Source organism: Lactuca virosa, chromosome 5, assembly GCF_052849685.1.
Source record: "Lactuca virosa cultivar CGN04683 chromosome 5, Lactuca_virosa_CGN04683_v6, whole genome shotgun sequence".
Taxonomy (NCBI): Eukaryota; Viridiplantae; Streptophyta; class Magnoliopsida; order Asterales; family Asteraceae; genus Lactuca; species Lactuca virosa.
In genome coordinates this window covers 130,682,988-130,704,610 of record NC_136430.1, presented here as the reverse complement: position 1 = coordinate 130,704,610, position 21,623 = coordinate 130,682,988, and the positions used below count along the sequence as shown (strand labels likewise).

At 37.1% G+C, this 21,623-nt stretch overlaps 1 protein-coding gene across 1 annotated transcript; it reads left to right on the top strand.

The window, feature by feature from the left end:
• The first annotated feature begins 20,373 nt into the window (after positions 1-20,373).
• Positions 20,374-20,865, top strand: LOC145111752 (secreted RxLR effector protein 161-like). The gene has a single exon (XM_079048001.1). It carries the CDS (start codon positions 20,374-20,376, stop codon positions 20,863-20,865), a length of 492 nt encoding a protein of 163 aa, XP_078904127.1.
• Positions 20,866-21,623: the final 758 nt, after the last annotated feature.

Genomic DNA, 21,623 nt, shown 5'->3' with positions numbered 1-21,623 from the left:
GGACAATGAACTCCTTGGCATATACGGCCAGTTTAAACTGCACCGTAGGAATATAGATGAATCCATTGTTGTGTCAACCATCATTGACAAATTGCCTCCATCATGGAATGACTTCAAACATAACTTGAAACATCAAAAGGAGGAACTGTCTTTGGTTCAACTTGCTAGTCACATTCGTATTGAAGAATCTCTTCGTGCGAAGGAAAGTGACAAATCTGAAAAACCCAAAGGAAAAGTTGAATCTGGACAACCCTCGGTTCATATGGTTGAAAACAAACCAAGGAATCAGAACCACAAAGGACATGGCAAACGCAAGCAAGAACATGTCCCAAGCAACTCCAACAAAAAGAGAAAGGATTTGGTTTGTTGGAGGTGCAATCAAGTTGGGCATTGCAAGCGTGATTGTCGTGTGAATTAACGCAACAATGGTGCTGGAAATAGTGGAGCCAATGGGAAAGTGAACGGGTCTTCGGCCCAAGTTAAAGGAGGTCAGTTTTTAACTAACTTTGATAATTCTAATCAGAATTATGTTTACTATGTTTCATTCATTCCTGAATCATTCTATGTACATGATGATGATGTTGCTTGGTGGATCTACTCCGGGGCAACGGACCATGTATGCAAGGATAAACGGATGTTTGAAACATTAACTCCGCTTGAATATGGGTCGGTGCTGAAAATGGGAGACGATTCTTTTATTCCTATTTGTGGTTTAGGTGTCGTGTGTCTTGAATTTACTTATGGAAAGACAATTAAGTTATTTGATGTTTTGTTTGTTCATAAGATTTGCAAGAATCTTGTTAGTTCTAGTTGTTTGAATTCTGATGGTTTTAAATAATTTATTGAGTCGGATAAGTTTATTTTATCTAAGGGTGGAATGTTTGTTGGCTTTGGATATTTAAATAATAGAATGTTTCGTTTAAATATTGTTGACAAATTAATACCTATTCATAATTCTGCATTTGTATCTTTTGCTCCTAATGTTGATAAATCTATGTTTTGGCATGTAAGATTAGGTCATGTCAACTTTAGAAGGATGCATGAGATGTCAAAAGATGGATTAATTCCAACCTTTGATATGACATCTAATAAATGTAAAACATGCATGCTTACAAAAATAACAAAACAACCCTTTCCTAGTATCACTAGAAATTCAGTTGTTTTGGAACTTGTACATAGTGACATGTGTGATTTTCACTCCACACCTTCTTTGGGAAATAAAAAGTATGTAGTCAATTTATTGATGACTGCACTCGGTTTTGCTATGTGTATTTGTTACATTCTAAGGATGAAGCCTTAGATAAATTCAAAATATACAAAACCGAGGTGGAATTGCAATTAAGCATTTCGGTTAAATGTCTTAGGGATGATATGGGAGGTGAATATATGGATCCCATATACTTCCAATCATTGGGTATCATTCATGAGACCACGACACCTTACACACCCCAACAGAATGGTATTGTTGAACGTAAAAATCGAGTTTTAAAGGAAATGGTAAACTCGATGTTGTCATACTCGGGATTGAGTGAAGGATTCTGGGGAGAGGCCATGTTAACGGCCTGCTATTTATTAAATAGGGTTCCGAATAAAGGAGCAAAATAGTCCCATATGAACTTTGGTTAAAGAAAAAGCAGAATTTGAGTTATTTTCGGGTTTGGGGTTGTCGGGCAGTTGTAAAACTCACCGAGCCGAAAAATAAAAATTTGGGAGAACGTGGAATTGATTGCATATTCATTGGATATGCTGAACATTCCAAGGCATATAGGTTTTATGTAATAGAACCTAATGATTCGGTTTCAATTAACACTTTTATTGAATCACGAGATGCAATTTTTGATGAAATGCGCTTTTCATCAATTCAAAGGCCTAAGGATCTGAGTTTTGGGACTAATAAAGTGCAAAATTCAGAAAGTCAAGATGGTGGTAATGCCCAAGACAACGGGTGGACTTGATACCATTTGGGTCATCGTCGACAGATTGACCAAATCCGCGCATTTTCTACCAATCAAGGAGACTGACAAGATGGAGAAGCTCACAAGAACCTATATTAGGGAGATCGTACGACTGCATGGTGTTCCTATATCTATTATCTTCGATAGTGATAGTAGATTCACTTCGAGGTTCTGGCAGTCGCTACAAAGTTCCCTTGGAACGAGGCTGGACATGAGTACAGCCTACCATCCGCAAACCGAAGGACAAAGTGAGAGGACTATTCAAACATTGGAAGATATGTTGCGAGCCTGTGTGATCGACTTTGGGAAGGCATGGGATACTCATTTACCCCTTGTCGAGTTTTCCTACAACAACAGTTATCACACGAGCATAAAGGCTGCTCTATTTGAAGCCCTCTATGGCCGTAAGTGCAGATCCCCTCTGTGTTGGGCTGAGGTGGGCGACACGCAGTTAGCTAAAGGACGAGTTTCTGACAGCACTCTCACAGGTCCAGAGCTCATTCGGGAAACTACAGAGAAGATCGTTCAGATTCGTGAACGATTGAAAGCCTCTAGAGACCGACAGAAAAGCTACGCTGACAAAGAAGGAAACCTTTGGAATTCCAGGTGGGAGACCGAGTTCTTTTGAAAGCCTCACCCTGGAAAGGCTTCATACGCTTCGGAAAGCGTGGAAAGCTAAATCCAAGATACGTAGGGCCTTTCGAGATTCTCGCTAGAATCGTCCCTGTAGCTTAAAAACTCAACCTACCTCGTGAACTCAGTAACGTACATTCTACTTTCCACGTCTCGAACTTGAAAAAGTGTCTGTCCGACGAGACTCTTGTAATCCCACTCGACAAGATCAAGATCAACGAGAGCCTCACCTTCGTGGAAGAACCAGTAGAGATAATGGACCGAGAGGTCAAGCAAACGAAGCAAAGCCGTATCCCGATAGTGAAGGTTCGCTGGAACGCCAAGCGAGGACCTGAATTCACTTGGGAGCGCGAGGATCAAATGAAATTGAAATATCCTCATATTTTTACTTAGTTATTTGTAACTACTTATTTGCTTAAACTCTAATTTCGGGACGAAATTCTCTCTAACGGGGGGATGATGTGACAACCCGAAATTTCTATCTTGTACAGTCAATCAATTCAATCAAAGTCAGACTTGTTTCTGCTATCACTTAGCACTGTTTAGAGTCTGTTTGAGTGTTTTAATCATATGGCATCCAAGAATAAAGTGTTAGGAAGTATCTTCTAGGGTTTAATGTGCAACAATCAAGCCTTAAAGCCCATTATGAGGTGTTTACGGCCAAACTTCATGAGTTTGGTCCGTAAACTCATCATTGGCCGTGAACTCATGCTATATGCATGAGTTTACATCATTTTTCCTCATTTCCTTCATTTCAAGTCAAAGAACTCCCATTCTCTCTCAAGTATCATCAAGTTCTTCATCTTGATCTTCCAAAAATGTGAGAATTCCTTCATTTGATTTGTTGTTACAACACTTTATCTAGTAAGGATCATTGATTTCATCCATGCAATCACTCCATTTTGATAGATCTTCAAGTGTTCTTCATTTCACCAAGAACACACACTAGTGTTTTTGGACTTTAATCACCCTATCAAGCTTCTATATTGTAAGTACTCTTCCCTTAGCTTGTTATATTCTTGAATCACTTAGTTTACACCTTGAAAACATCAAGAAATCAAGAACAAAAGGTGTTTACGGCCAAGGCAATCTCCTTGGGCCGTAAACCCTAATTAAGGGTGCAAATGAGCCCTTATCTCTTCCTAGGCCTTGGAATCAAGTCTAGAACACTTCATTGTGACTTGTAAGACCTTAAAACACAACCTGGTACAAAATACCATGAGTTTACGACCGTAAACTCATGGGGGTTTACCCCTGGGCCGTAAACTCATGTGATGCATCCATGTTGGTCGTAAACTCCAATGTGAGGCCATACTTCCCTTAGATGCAACCCTTTGGTACTTCTAGCACTTGAATTAAAGTGTTTTCCATGTCCTATGGTGTCTTTACTTGCTTAATTAGTTGTTAAATCACTAATTAGATACATATATGTGTCATTATATGTTAAATAGGATCCATGTGTGTGCTCAAGTCTTCACTTGACACTTAGCATCCTATACCACTCGTTCATCCAAACCACTCACTACAGGTGAGTTCATACCTCTTAATCTATCTTTTAAATAATTTTAAATGCTTTCATGGGGGGGGGGGATACAAGTAGAAAAAATGTTAGATATATAATCAATCATATGTGATTTATAACTATGTTTCAAACAAAGGATTTCATATACTTCAAACTGTGTTTCAAACAAAGGATTTCTTATACTTTCAACTGTATTATCAATCAAACTGCTTTTAAATCGTTTTATAAATTGACATCAAGTCATCAATATTTATTATTAAACTCTTCAAATGTTTTACAAAACTTCTTTTTTTTAAACTTATATATTGTCAAATGCATGTCTATATATGTATAGTTATATAAGTAATGTTTAAAGGACTTAGGACTGATAACTCGCGTAATTTCCTTTTCCTTGTTTGGATGTGGCCTGAGAGTATCGGTTATTTGTCCGAATGTCGTTTAAATATCAGTTATATATTATGTATACATATGTAGATATAAAAGTACTATCAATCAGTTCAGTACCTTTGGGTAGCAAAGGCATACCTTCCTTCATTCAAACTACAGAAATTACTAGTAAACTATAATAGGTATAGTTTAGGAGAATACTATCATATACAAATACTATAACAGAGAATACTATAACAGAGAATACTAGACAGAGAATACTATACAAAGGATACTATACAGAGAATACTATACATAGAATACTATTACTATAACAAGTATACTATAACAAGATTCAGAGATAACATAATGTGAGATACTACTTCATGACACATCGACCATTTCGTTATGTCACGTTTTGTAACCAGAATCTCCTGGAGGGAGAGCGTGAGTTTGCGTATAGATCTATACTGGATTGACTATCCTACACCTTGTTGTTCGCTACAGTGGGACTTGCAAGTCTACGGGTGCCAAATGTCATTTCTTCCGACGTGTTTCATCGTCGTGTTATAGTCGTTTTAGTATAGTAACAACCTCATCACATTTTACCTTATATAAGCCTTTTTGGTTTAAGGTAGTTATTACTTCAGTAGTTAATACAAATAATACTGTAGTACACATACATTTTCCCATTATATTCAAATTGTGATCTTCTCACATAAAAGGTAATATAAAACTATATATTGGTAATGATAGTCATATTTGGGAAAAGCATCCACTTTTACAAAGAAACAAACATACAAAACAGTCGGGTCTTGGTAGAAGACTACATTTTATACTAGTAGAAAATATAGGATTTTCTAGGAGTTTTCAAACATATACAAACATTTACATTGAACATTTACAAACATTTTCAGTAAACTTATACAAACATTGACACTAAATACATATGAACTCACCAGCTTAAATGCTGATCTACGCTTTCAAAATAACTTGTATTCTCAGGTCATCAGTAGACAGGTACAGTCGACCAGGTTTTGAGAAGACGGAGCATGTTTAAGACTCGTCTTTTATTTTGATTATTCATTTTGGTGTCTTACTACTTTCAAAGAACACAATTGTATTAAATTATACTATTAATGCAATGAATGATGTTGTTGCTTGTTTAACTCTTTGCATTGTTATGATATTGTACATGACGTCCTCCGCCCCCAACGTTTCCACTGTTCCGGTTTTGGGGTGTGACAGATTGGTATCAGAGCATTGTTTATAGTGAATCGTGTATATCAACCCATAAAAGATGTACAAACTATAAACACAACAGGATTAAAATACTATGACCAAGATTTTATACTTTTAAGTACTAAAATATTTAACTAGGAGTATACATAATTACATACCTACATACTTACTATAGAACAGTGTCATACTAGAACATAACAAAAGTATTACGATTGTTGAACATCACAAGTAAGCTCAGGGATGTATGGTCAGTTCTGGGAGTGACATAGTCTGATCAACTATGTTGGTTCGAAAGGTGATTAGCATATGTCGAGAATGGTTGTGATGTAGCAACAAGTCTAAAAACTTACCAACACTACTACAATGAGAACATTATAACATAACATAAACTTAAAATACTATAGGAGTACTTTGGGTTACTATAATTACTTATTAGAGAACTAAACAGGTCTTTATTAGCATGTCAATAGTTGATGAGTGGATACACTACGGTTATATGTAACTAGGGTGTCATAGACATAGAATTTGTGATCTCTGCTTTACTTCCTGTTCCTTGTTTGGTTGTGGACTTAGAGTTAGGATCACTTATTCGAAGATCATCTTATAATTATCTTAGTTAGTACGCCTATTAACTATTTCTTTTACCCCTACTTCTCGCGTAGATAACATGGTTGGATTCCATATCCCTGGAGACCCATACTTCCCAAATCAGGGCAATGCAGGATGGCTTGATGAAGAGCCAGAAGATGATAATCCAATCCCTTTGGATGATCACCTCGCAGAAGGTTTTTCGGATGGTTCTGACTCCGAACCAGAAGTCAACAACCTACCTCAGGAAGATCAAAACCCAAATCTCAACCCCCGACCTGCATTTCAAGGTCTCACACCCTTGTGGGCGACAAACTTGAATCGTTGGAGTGATGAACAGGGTCAACCATTACCCTTCAATGGAGACCGAAGCTTTTACAATCTCAGCGAAGGAGGCTCAACTGACCGAGTCCTGCCCATTATGGTCCGCAGGATTGCTCGGAATAATGAACAAGGTAGAGAAGCCATCGACCGAGTCATGGAAATTGACGCTAACTATGGCGTTAACACGGTCCGAATTCACCAACTTGAAGAAGCCATGGAAAGGACTAGGAGAACCAATGAGGCTCTGCAGCAACAGCTAGCGGCATCCCGAGCAGAAGTCATAGAACTTCGAGTGCGTCAGAGAGCTCATGAGCGACATCTTCAAGAAGTAGTACGTCAACTGGCACATCTGAGGGTTCGCCCGAGGAATACCCGTCGCCAGTAGAAGATGTCTGACTCATCTTTTCTTTTGGTTTAAGGAATAGCCTTTCGTATCGGTGCTCTATGAAGCACTTTTCTGTAAAATATTCCTGTCATTCAAGTACTTTAACTAGACTTCTAAGCTGTCAAAATTTTACTACTTCTGATATGATGTAAGACCTACTCTTAGGTTAATTTTTCCCCAAACAAATTACATCCTTAATATCAATGATATTGGCAGTCAGCTAATCTTTTGTAGAAATCTTTGTTCAAATACTTTCATTCTTGTAATTCTAGAACTCTATGGAACTCATACTCTTATCAAGTTCTTGAACTATGGCGATTTAGTTCATGGGACTCATTTATTAACTTCACTATTGAATTATTATCATTGTACTCATCTTTTAAACTTATAGTTGAAAGATGCCACCTCGTAAGTCAACAAGGTGTAATCCTCCGATTATTCCAACTCAAACACCACCTCCTCCACAATTCGATATGACAACTCTTAATGTTGCGGTAGCTGCGGCTGTTGCTACAACCATGGCACAATACCACAACAACCAGGGTACTAGTGGAGGTGGAACAGTCGTTCATTCCACACTAGGTGATGTCATTGTGCGCTCGCGAGAGTGCTCTTATAAAGACTTCACCAACTGTAAACCCCGAGTCTTCAATGGAATCGGTGGAATCATTGCTCTGTCGCAATGGTTCGAGAAGACGGAATCGATCTTTGAGATCGGTTCCTGTACTGAAGGAAGTAAAGTCAAATTTGCTGCATGCACCTTCAGTGATAGAGCCCTGACGTGGTGGAATAGCCATGTCAAGTCACTAACTTTAATAGTGGCAAATGCAATGGGCTGGGAAGCTCTTAAAAGGCTTATGATAGAAGAGTACTGCCCGAGGGGCGAGGTTCAAAAACTGGAACAAGAACTTTGGAGCCTGACCATGAAGGGCTCCAACATAGTGGCATACACTGCCAGATTTAGCGATCTGGTGGCACTATGTCCCACTATGGTTCCCAACGAGGGGAAGAAGATTGAGATGTACATTTGGGGGCTGGTGCCTCCATTTCAGGGGAATGTATTAGCATCAAACCCCACTACTTTCGATAGTGGCAAGCGATTGGCACAACGACTCATTGATCACGGGGTCCCTACCCCAACAACGACAACAACCCTGGCTATCGCAGAACGCTCCAAAGCCGCTGACAACAAGCGAAAGTTCTGGGATAACAAAAAGGGCGAGTCGGTGCAGAACTCTTCCAAGAAGCAGCAAGTTGTGGCTGTTCATGCTACGATTGCACCTGCTACTACTGCGCCGAGGAAGCAGTATACTGGGAATTTTCCCAAGTGCAATAAATGCACTTTCCATCATAATGGTGCCTGCCGGGAAATGCAGTGCGCTAACTGCAACAAGAAAGGAAACGCTGCCCGATTCTGCAAGGCTCCGGCGAGACCAATTAACCAAGTCCCCAGCATTGTTGTGGGCCAGGGTTGCTACGGTTGTAGCGAGGTTGGTCATTTCAAGAGGGACTGCCCGAAGGCAGGAAATGCTGGCGGAGTGGGAAGAATTCCGGCGATAGGCCACGAGGAAGCCGTAGCTGATCCTATGGTGGTTACTGGTACGTTTCTCCTCGATAATTCATATGCATGCATACTATTCGATAGTGGAGCGGAGAGGATTTTCGTAAACCAAAAATTTACTCATTTACACAAACAAAAACCATGTACACTAGAGAAATCATTCACTGTAGAAATGGCAAACGGGAAAACGGAAAGTACTAACTGCATATACATAGGTTGTACTTTAACTCTAGATGGTCATTCTTTCCAAATCGACCTCATGCCGGTCTCAATTAAAAGTTTCGACGTCATAATCGGCATGGATTGGTTAATTCATCTTCGCGCCGACATCATGTGCTTTGAGAAAGCAGTTCGTCTTAACCACCCTAACAACGAATCACTAATCATCTACGGCGACAAATCAAGTACGAACGTTCGCATCATTTCGTGTATTCAAGCTCGGAAGTGCTTACGAAAGGAATATCATGCATTCCTTGCACACATCGTCGATACAAACCAAGAAGTGAAAGACATTCAGAATATCCCCGAAGTACGCGACTTTCCCGACATCTTTCCAGAAGAACTACCGGGATTACCACCACAACGTCAAGTCGAATTCCGAATCGACTTAGTTCCAGGGGCTACCCCAGTAGCCAAATCGCCTTATCATCTGGCACCAGCAGAGATGCAGGAACTTTCTAGTCAGCTTAACGAACTTCTCAGAAAGGGATTCATTAGGCCAAGCTTCTCACCATGGGGAGCATCGGTCTTGTTCGTAAAGAAGAAAGACGGATCGTTTCGTATGTGCATCGACTACGGAGAGCTGAACAAACTTACCATCAAGAATCGTTATCCTCTACCACGCATTGACGACTTATTTGATCAAGTTCAAAGAGCAAACTACTTCTCGAAGATAGATCTAAGATCTGGGTATCACCAATTACGAGTGTTAGAGGAGGATGTCCCCAAGACAGCCTTTCTAACTCGTTATGGACACTACGAGTTTGCAGTAATGTCATTCGGATTAACCAACGCACCAGCTGTATTCATGGATCTAATGAATAGGGTGTGCCGTCCTTACTGTTGGATTAATGTCTAAGTCCATAACTATATTTGGTATGTACTTGACCCGACCCGGCATGGTCCATTTGGGTTGCACTTCACTGGCACAATTTATATGGATAGTCTTTTGAGAATAGTATATTTATGATTTATATTAATATATTATAAGTTCTAATATATTAATATGGAATCATATTATTTAATTAGTATTGATCAAGAATTAATTTAGAATTAATTAAGTGATAAAAAAGAACTAATTAAATATGGGCTCTTAGATATATGGAATGGGCCACGTTCATTTAGGTTGGGCTAAGCTTTCATGGATGGTCCATGGAGCTTTTAACCCATGGATCCTATGTAAATGAAAGGTCATGGTTATTAGGGTTTACATGGATGTAACCCTAATCCTCCATAATATATAAAGGGGTCCTTGGCTCACAAAATTGGTACAAGTGTGTGAAAATAAGAGTGGGCCGATTTTAGTGTGCATACATATTCTCTCAAGTTCTTCCAAGGTGTTTTGGTGATTTGTGATTCCATTTGAGGCTTTCACACTATTGGGGCTAAGCTCTTAAAGCTTGAAGACATCAAGCTACATCAAAAGGTATGTCATCTAACTAGAACTTTGTAGTATAGGTGCTTCATAATATGCTAGTTAGGATGAAACCTTGGAATAGTTAATATTTGCATGTATAATAGAGAAAACATAGATCCAAGGTTTATAGGGTTGCATGTACACCTTAGGCGTGTTAGAATGCTCAAAACCCAACAGTGGTATCAGAGCCAGGTTCCGATCCTGGGACCTGTGGGTTATTTTCTGTTATATTGATGCAAATGTTTTATTTTCAAGTTGGAAAAAAAGGGAAAAAAAACATGACGTTTGTCAAATTTTAATATAATTACTTGTTTTGTGAAAAACGAATTATTTGTAAAATTTGAATAATTTGTTATATGAGTTGAATTAGGTCAAATTTAGTAAAAGATAAAATGATATGATTATTTTATTAGTTTTAAAAGTTTGATCTAAATATTTTAAGGAGTTACATATTTCGTCATAAAATTTTGGAGCTCAAAAGTTTTTTTTAAAGTTGTGATCTTAAGGGTTTTTGAAACTTCCATAAGTTATGGATATGAAAGTTTTTTTTAAAAAAAAAAAATTTTGATTCAAAGTTTTTATGGAGTTACAAAATTTGGTGTTAATGTTTTAAAGAATTCCATAACTTGTTCTTAAGTTATGGAACATGGAAAGTTTCATCATAAAACACCATTAATTCCATAAGTTATGGAATCCAAAGGTTTTCAAGAATTACAAAACTTGCCCTCAAGTTTTGGAATTTTTGAGAAAAGTTTTTTATGAAAAAAAGAATTGAATTCTAAAACTCTTGGGTTCATAACTTAAACAATTAACTAAATGGTTTTAATTTTGAGTTTAATAATTGGAATTATGATGTTTTGTTGAATAGTTCAAATTAACTCTTATGGACTTTATTAATAGTTAATTAAAGCGTTTAATTAAACGAGTATTATTAATCCATAAATATATGGTTTGAGTTTAATTAAATTAAAAGTCTAGTTTAATTAATAGATTAAACCACCAAGTATTTTAAATGTCTAAAATACACCCTTATACTATTATAATATTAAAAGTTTAATATATTATATGTATAAGAGCAAGTCGTCTTACCATTAGTAGGCCTCATTCACGAAGCCGGTCTATAAGGGGGTATAAGGTTACTGCCTATAAAATGGCAGTTTAATGGGTGTCCACTCTCACTCACCGCTTCCTTGACCGGTGGAGGGTCGTTAGCCGAACAGGTAGGACAAGGACTATAATTCTCCCTTCATTATAAGTATAATGATAAATACTAAGTAACTAAACACTTATAAATTCCCAATCTTAGTTACTTAGGAAAATGTGAATAAGGTGCTAATCCATGAAATTACACTTTGCACTTTGTTTAAGATGTTAGTGGAGCGTATGTAGTTAACCGGCACACTAACCTGGACTTAACAAGGTAGGAAAAGGGTAACTTAATGTTTATCATAGTATCGTTGGAGCGTGTGTGGTTAACCGACACATCGATTGAGGGGTAAATATTAAGGGTACCAAGTATATTTGCATGGTTACTTCACACCTTGTTTTGTGATCCCAGCATCCCAGTCACAAAACCTGAAGGGCACACTCGAGATTGAAACATGCCATTGAAAAGTTCAATGAATCTCAAAAGAATCTAGGAGTTTCAAAACCAATTAAAACCTAATAATACATTTCGTTTATCTTGGTGGAAATTGATGAATCGTCATTCACCTACCTTCAAATATTTTATAGCTTGGATTACGGCATCCCTCTTCCAAGTTATAAAATAGTTTGTTGGGTCCTAGCCTTAATATATCATATTGGGTGTTATATTAAGGACTTAAATCAACTTTACGTGAATTTCTCCCATTGTTGATGTCTAGTTTAGACAACAATGATCTTCCCAAACCAAGCTTTCCTAATGAATATGACTTCCCCAGTTTGGCTCATGGAAGTCATACTTCTCTTCCTCCACCTCCTCCAATTATTCTCCCTAACCCACAAGTTCAAGGTCACTCAAGCCCTAATGGCAAGCAAGGTCTATGTGTGATCACATCTTAGAGATGAAGTCACATATTGACAAGCCGGGAGAGTTGGGTGTTAAAGTCTTGAGAAAGTTGGATGTTCAATCACTTTCTAAGTCACATAGTGAGTTCCTTTGGGACTACTATGAAACAGACTATGACATGAACCTTAATGATCATATCTATTTGCTTGGTGCTGCTGAATCAGCAATGATTTGGAACGATAGTAACGCAAATTTGATTAGAAGATCAACTTCCCAAAAACTTTATGGACAGTGACAATGGTGACACTGGAAATCTAGAAAAAGCATTCTCTTCCCAATGGAAAGGGATTGGCCATAGTCAACCCGGTTGACCAAATGGTAAAGAGAAAGGCTAAGTCTGAGATAGTCCCATTACCAAAGGGTCCATATGTTTATTTTGCCAAAGGAAGGGGCGTTGATTGCAAAGCTGCCAAATTTACCTAAGGATGTTAAAGTCAATAAGTTTGACTCTACATCAGGTAGAGCCCATTATCTAACTCTGTTAAGTTCTATTCTGAGATCCTCATTACATGATGTGACTGGGTCACATGTTGATGTTTTAAGAATCAAAGAATAGAGAGAAATCTTAAAGGAAGTATATGCTGATTCTGATCGCGAAGGTGGATTTCGATCGCATCAAAATTTTAAGCAGTTGCTTAAGAAGTTATGATATCTTGCTAAGGAATAGATAACAACAATTTTCCATGTGGATTGTAAGGATAAGTTTTTCCGCAAAGTTTTAAAATAAAAGAAAATTGTTTGATTTTGTTTATTTGAAGTATCCTTACAATGACATTTGTGGAAAATTGTTGCTTATATGATTCCACTGACAACAATATTGGAAAATGGATTTGATTCTTTGATTTGTGGTAGTGTCTAAATTTACCAAATCAGGAAAGTTCCTCATCACCCAAGTTTCAATTGGACCGAAACTTGGAATCATGCAAGTTGAATAGTATGATGAATGAGAACTTTCAAGCATTGGAAAATCAAGACTAATTACTTGTTCACATGGATGTGTGAGTCAAGTGAAGGACTAAAGGGATCGAGTACACATTCTTTTGCACTGGTCATGTCCACCACAAAGCTCGTTAAGACAATTTGATTTACTAAAGTTTAGTAAATATGGTTATACTTACAAGTTTAAGTATAATTCTGAAACATTGGAAAAGTCTCAATGCATGGCAGAACGAATGGGAAGAATCAAATTAGGCAGAAAGATAAAAGTTTCTCAAATCTGAAAAGATGGGAGAGTACTTTAGTATCATGTTTGTGATCATCTTAATGATTTAGAAATCATATCACAATTAGTCCTCTAAAGGTCATCTTAGTGCATTCTTATGACTAAGAAGAGGAGTCATGAATTGTTGAAATGGTTAGATCAGGAAGATGAGTCATACTTCGTTCCAAAACAATTCTTAGAGTCATACTCCAAGATTGTAACTTGAGTGACATATCTTAAAGAAAGGTTTAAAACACTTGTTAAATGTAAGAGTAAAAGTGTCCTACTCTTATACATTTGAAATTGGTAAGTTGTGATGTTTTGGATAAAACAAAGATCAACTAAGGCCAATTGTGTGAAGTGTTTGTCTTGATAAAGAATCTGCACTATCTCTTGAATATTTGGCAAGATATTCTTATATGTCAAGAGGATAGTGGGAGTCTTAAAGATCCTAAAAAGAATTTCAAGAACTAATCAAGAATAAAACCTGAGGTTCTTCACTAGCACACGACTTGAGGTTTATAACCTATCGTGTTGACATATTCTGTGCCCATTCCAGTTAAAGTTGGCTTTGCATAGGAGTTCTGAAAGTTCTCAATTGGTTGCATAACAACTTGCAAGCAATGGCAGGCCCTGTTCTGCCAGGTGGCAAGAAGTTAAGATTGCATAAGTTCAGTCCATATGAGTTTGGATTTGTTATTATCCTTGTCTTGTGACTATGGTTTTGACGATTCACATGGATAAGAACACATACACCATAAAATCTAAGGGTCATAAGGTTTCTCTCCGATTCATGAAAATGATGGTGAGGAAACACTTCCACCAAGTAGATTTGAAGCAGATGGCAAAAGGTCTAAACAATTGAGACTATGATTACGACATCCCTTTTCATAGTTCTGAAATTGTTTAGACACACATGCATGCTATATAAGGAAAGGTGTATGATTTTGATAAAGTTTTATCAAAGCATCTCGTATCAGAAATCTGAACTTTGGTAAGAAAGTCCATAAAGTATTGATTTCTAGAAGTCCAGCTGATTTCTGAGTACATGTCAAAGCTAGTGGGAGCATAAGTGTTATGCTAATAATCATCATGTTAGTGGGAGCATGATAATTATTGTTAGTGTTGCAAGTTAGCAATGTTAATTATATAAAACAAAAGTTTCAATTCGTGAGGCTGCAGGGATTGATAAAGTTGTTTTGCTATAATTAAGGGAGAGGATATACATCATTTAAGTTTTAAAGGATTAGATTGAGACCTTAGTCATCTTTAGTCAAGAATATATATATATATATATATGAATTTCATGTTGGATTGGTTCAACTTAAGGAAATTCTATATATTGCGTTCTCAAAATTCGATTATGATTACGGCATCCCTCTTCATAGTCAAATTTTGAAAACATGGCAAATAAAAATATTGTAGCAAAAGACTGGTCTAGAATCATGTCTTTATGTGAGACATCATGAATCGTGTACCATTTTCTTTGGGTACAGGATCGATTGCATGTGCTATAATATTTGTCATTTCTAAATTTTTCCAAATGCCCAGAGGCATTAAGAAGGGAAAAGGTCTAGAATTGGATATGACTAAAATGATTAAGCAATTGTCGAGGACAATCTGAGGTTTACCAAAGATTGGTTGCTCAGGGACAGTTGGAAGTATAGTGCTAATTTTGGAAGGACCATATTGACATATTCTGAAAAGAGGCATCTCTTATTCAGAAGTGATAGTCAAAATGAGAATATGGAGTTGTCTCCATAGGTGGAAGTTATATGTGTAAGATTAGAAAACTTAATGCAAGAAGCATGTCCAAAGCAATGTACTTTGAATATGAGACTTAGTTTCCATGGAGTTGATCTCCATTGGAATACCTTATAATGACTGTTGACAAGTCTTTGTGACTTTGTACATATTCATTACAGGAGGGTCAGTGCATATAAGTTTAAAACCTAAACAGATTTCGATAAATGATAGGAATTTGAAATTCTCACATTTTTCGATAAGGATTTCGGAGTGTGAAATTAGAATCATTGAAATTATGTTCAATTGGTTTATTTCACAAAGTAAGGATCATATACAAACATAGAGTGCATACTTGGTGTATGGCAAAGCTATTGTTTAAGAAAAACATAGTGTACATGCTTGGAGCATGGGACAACTAGTGTTTTTAATTCAAGTATAAAGTTGATAAAACCGAAACAATGAATAATGAGTAATCAGTATGGTGATAAATAAAAGTGTTTATTTATATTCATAGGGTTTGATACCATATTTGATTCATTATTCTTGTGTTTCACTTTGCATGTTTTGACTTCCAGAATAACTAAGTCGCTCTTCCTGAATGATTAAGTTATTCAAACCATCCACAGTCGGTCATATGTTGGAAGTAGATATGAATCAAGACTGTCATGGGTTGGTTTGTAGAGGTCCAAGTTGGTGGACAAAGTGGTGCTACAACACTCATGAGTTCTCATAAGTTCTGAGTATTGTATTCAACCCGCGCTCATTTGAATCACTTCATGGATTTTATCACGAGTGATCATGAGACGATAATATCTTATATTCTTCAAACCTAGAGATGTGAGTTGTTACTATGAGTTGGTTATACATTGATTGCACGAAAACGCATTTGGTAACTCGATGTTATAAAATGTGTCTTTGTGTATGATTCAACAAGTAGTAGAACAAGCCATATGAGTCGAAGTTTATCCATTCCTTTTACCTTCGGGATAAAAGCGATATTTGTGGGCCCCTTGATGATTTAGCGATGACACATGTGAGTGCTTGGCCAAGACAGGACTGATTTGATTTGTTCAATCAGTCAGTCATCATAAATCGAAAATCGGGAAACAACAAATGGACAGAGAGAATGATTATAATCCATGTCTCAGTCCATATGATATCTAGAATGGAGGAATATATGATCCCTTATCTAATGGACAAGTCATTGACAAGGTCAGAGTTCGACAGCGGCTTTAAGAGCTACGATTGCCAGTTAGGTTTTGAAGTCATACTCAATAATAGTTTTAGACTTATCCAAGTGGGAGACTGTTGGATTAATGTCTAAGTCCATAACTATATTTGGTATGTACTTGACCCGACCCGGCATGGTCCATTTGGGTTGCTCTTCACCGGCACAATTTATATGGATAGTCTTTTGAGAATAGTATATTTATGATTTATATTAATATATTATAAGTTCTAATATATTAATATGGAATCATATTATTTAATTAGTATTGATCAAAAATTAATTTAGAATTAATTAAGTGATCAAAAAGAACTAATTAAATATGGACTCTTATATATATGGAATGGGCCAAGTTCATTTAGGTTGGGCTAAGCTTTCATGGATGGTCCATGGAGCTTTTAACCCATGGATCCTATGTAAATGAAAGGTCATGGGTATTAGGGTTTACATGGATGTAACCCTAATCCTCCATAATATATAAAGGGGTCCTTGGCTCACAAAATTGGTACAAGTGTGTGAAAATAAGAGTGGGCCGATTTTAGTGTGCATACATATTCTCTCAAGTTCTTCGAAGGTGTTTTGGTGATTTGTGATTCCATTTGAGGCTTCCACACTATTGGGGGTAAGCTCTTAAAGCTTGAAGACATCAAGCTACATCAAAAGGTATGTCATCTAACTAGAACTTTGTAGTATAGGTGCTTCATAATACGCTAGTTAGGATGAAACCTTGGAATAGTTAATATTTGCATGTATAATAGAGAAAACATAGATCCAAGGTTTATAGGGTTGCATGTACACCATATGAGTGTTAGAATGCTTAAAACCCAACACTTACTTGGATGAGTTTGTTATCATCTTCGTCGATGACATACTTATCTACTCCCGTAGTAAGGAGGAACATAGTCAACATCTACGGAAGGTCTTAGAAACATTACGATCAGCAAAGCTCTATGCGAAGTTCTCTAAGTGCGAGTTTTGGATTCGAAGAGTCGAATTTTTGGGCCACGTTGTTAGCGAGAAGGGAATACACGTGGACCCTTCCAAAATCAAAGCCATTGAAAACTGGTCAGCACCGAAGACACCTACGGAAATTCGTCAATTTCAAGGTCTCGCTGGCTACTATCGTAGGTTCATACAGAACTTCTCTAGCATCGCTAAGCCGCTTACTACACTGACCCAGAAAGGCGTGGCCTTTGACTGGGAAGAGAAATAAGAGAAGGCGTTCCAAACACTGAAACAAGCCTTGTGCACCGCACCGATATTATCCCTCCCAAAAGGGATAGAAGATTTCGTGGTGTATTGCGATGCATCCAACCAAGGGCTTGGTTGTGTTCTTATGCAAAGAGGAAAGGTTATTGCCTATGCCTCCCGTCAGCTTAAGACACACGAAGTCAACTATACAACACACGATCTTGAGTTAGGAGCACTGGTATTTGTTGTGAAGATCTGGAGACACTATCTGTATGGTACGAAAAGCACTATCTTTACAGACCACAAAAGCCTACAACATATATTTGACCAGAAGGAGCTCAACATGAGACAACGACGGTGGGCCGAGCTACTCAGTGATTACGAATGCGAAATTCGTTATTATCCCGGCAAGGCCAACGTAGTAGCTGACGCCCTAAGTCGGAAAGAATACTCTGGTCGTAGAGTCAAATCATTGACTATGACTATCCATTCACACTTGTCCACACAAATTAAAGAGGCTCAACTTGAAGCCTTGAAACCCGAAAACATGGCGGGTGAATCCTTGAGAAGGATGGATAAGAACTTGGAAATCAAGGGTGCCGGAGCCTTATATCTCATGGACCGGATCTGGACATCGAAACATGATGGCTTCAGAGACTTGGCCATGACCGAATCACACAACACTCGATATTCCGTCCACCCAGGTTTGGATAAGATGTATCTGGATCTTAAAAATTTATACTGGTGGCTTAACATGAAAGCAGAGATTGCTACCTTCGTGAGTAAATGCCTTACTTGCGCCAAGGTTAAGGTCGAATACCGGAAACCATCAGGTCTACTTCAACAACCAAAGGTACCGGAATGGAAGTGGGAGCGGATCACAATGGACTTCATAACCAAGTTGCCCAAGACAACGGGTGGACTTGATACCATTTGGGTCATCGTCGATAGATTGACCAAATCCGCGCATTTTCTACCAATCAAGGAGACTGACAAGATGGAGAAGCTCACAAGAACCTATATTAGGGAGATCGTACGACTGCATGGTGTTCCTATATCTATTATCTCCGATAGTGATAGTAGATTCACTTCGAGTAGAAAACATGTGAGTTCATACCCCTTAATCTATCTTTTAAATAATTTTAAATGCTTTCATGGGGGGGGAATACAAGTAGAAAACATGTTAGATATATAATCAGTCATATGTGATTTATAACTATGTTTCAAACAAAGGATTTCATATACTTCAAACTGTGTTTCAAACAAAGGATTTCTTATACTTTCAACTGTATTATCAATCAAACTGCTTTTTAATCGTTTTATAAATTGACATCAAGTCATCAATATTTATTATTAAACTCTTCAAATGTTTTACAAAACTTCTTTTTTCTAAACTTATATATTGTCAAATGCATGTCTATATATGTATAGTTATATAAGTAATGTTTAAAGGACTTAGGACTGATAACTCGCTTAATTTCCTTTTCCTTGTTTGGATGTGGCCTGAGAGTATCGGTTATTTGTCCGAATGTCATTTAAATATCAGTTATATGTTATGTATACATATGTAGATACAAAAGTACTATCAATCAGTTCAGTACCTTTGGGTAGCAAAGGCGTACCTTCCTTCATTCAAACTACAGAAATTACTAGTAAACTATAATAGGTATAGTTTAGGAGAATACTATCATATACAAATACTATAACAGAGAATACTATAACAGAGAATACTATAACAGAGAATACTAGACAGAGAATACTATACAAAGGATACTATACAGAGAATACTATACATAGAATACTATTACTATAACAAGTATACTATAACAAGATTCAGAGATAACATAATGTGAGATACTACTTCATGACACATCGACCATTTCGTTATGTCACGTTTTGTAACCAGAATCTCCTGGAGGGAGAGTGTGAGTTTGCGTATAGATCTATACTGGATTAACTATCCTACACCTTGTTGTTCGCTATAGTGGGACTTGCAAGTCTACGGGTGCCAAATGTCATTTCTTCCGACGTCTTTCATCGTCGTGTTATAGTCGTTTTAGTATAGTAACAACCTCAACACATTTTACCTTATATAAGCCTTTTTGGTTTAAGGTAGTTATTACTTCAGTAGTTAATACAAATAATACTGCAATACACATACATTTTCCCATTATATTCAAATTGTGATCTTCTCACATAAAAGGTAATATAAAACTATATATTGGTAATGATAGTCATATTTGGGAAAAGCATCCACTTTTACAGAGAAACAAACATACAAAACAGTCGGGTCTTGGTAGAAGACTACATTTTATACTAGTAGAAAATATAGGATTTTCTAGGAGTTTTCAAACATATACAAACATTTACATTGAACATTTACAAACATTTTCAGTAAACTTATACAAATATTGACACTAAATACATATGAACTCACCAGCTTAAATGCTGATCTACGCTTTCAAAATAACTTGTATTCTCATGTCATCAGTAGACAGGTATAGTCGACCAGGTTTGGAGAAGACGGAGCATGTTCAAGACTTGTCTTTTATTTTGATTATTCATTTTGGTGTCTTACTACTTTCAAAGAACACAATTGTATTAAATTATACTATTAATGCAATGGATGATGTTGTTGCTTGTTTACTACTTTGCATTGTTATGATACTGTACATGACGTCCTCCGCCCCCGAACGTTTCCTCCATTCCGGTTTTGGGGTGTGACAGTTATCATCTAAGTTCTCCATGAAAGATTTAGGAGAGGATGATGTAATTCTTGGAATAAGAATTAAAATGATGAACAAAGGTTTGGTAATGACTCAAAGTCATTATATTGAGAAAATTCTCAAGCGGTTTAATTTTACCGATTGTTCTCCTGTGAGTACTCCTATGGATCCAAGTGTGAAACTAATGACAAATAATGGTGTTCCCATTTCACAGTTGGTATACTCTAAGGCTATTGGTAGCTTGATGTATGCCATGACAAGTACCAGACTTGATATTGCTTTTGTTGTGGGTAAATTGAGCAGGTACACTAGTAATCCTAGTGCTCAACATTGGCAAGCAGTAAATAGAGTAGTTACGTATCTCAAGGGAACCATGGATTATGGTTTGAGTTACTTGGGTAGTCCTTTGATTTTAGAAGGTCATTCGGATGCAAGTTGGATAACCAACATGGAGGATCATTCCTCAACTTCTGGTTGGGTATTCTTGCTTAGGGGAGGTGTCATTTCTTGAGCTTCCAAGAAGAAATCTTGCATTACAAACTCGAAAATGGATTCTAAGTTTGTTGTGTTAGCATCTGTTGGTAAAGAAGCATAGTGGCTAAGGAATTTAGTCTATGATATTCTTTTATGGTCTAAACCTATATCACCTATTTCTATCCTTTGTGATAGTGCAGCAGCTTTCGCTAAGACATATAGTCAGGTTTATAATGGAAAGTCTAGACACCTAGGTGTTAGACATAGTATTATTAGAGAACTAATAATGAATGGTGTGATTTCGGCTGAGTTTGTAAAATCGCAACAAAATTTGTCAGATCACTTGACTAAAGGTCTGACAAGAGACTTAGTGCACAAGTCTGTAATCAGGATGGGATTAAAGTCCATTTAATTCTGTAATGATGCGACACCCAATTCCCTCCTAATATAATGTTAGGAGTTGAATTCAATATGGAAAGCTCATACTTATAGATTGGAACACATGAAGTATTCATCCCAGGTATGTGTTCGATTCTGCAAGTTAGACAGGTTGAAGTTTAACTTCTTAATAATTCCTTTGATAAATGTATGTGCATATACATGGAAATAAGTTACCTACGTGATTGTGAAGTGTAGCCGTATTTCAAGAGGTTGTGGACTTGACCTTGATACGATCATGAGAGGATTGGGACACACGGCTTTATAGTAGTGTCAAGTTGTATTTTGCTAGAATGAGAGGATTGGGACACACGGTTTATAATGTATTTTACTTTCTGGTATTCAAATGGGTTGATG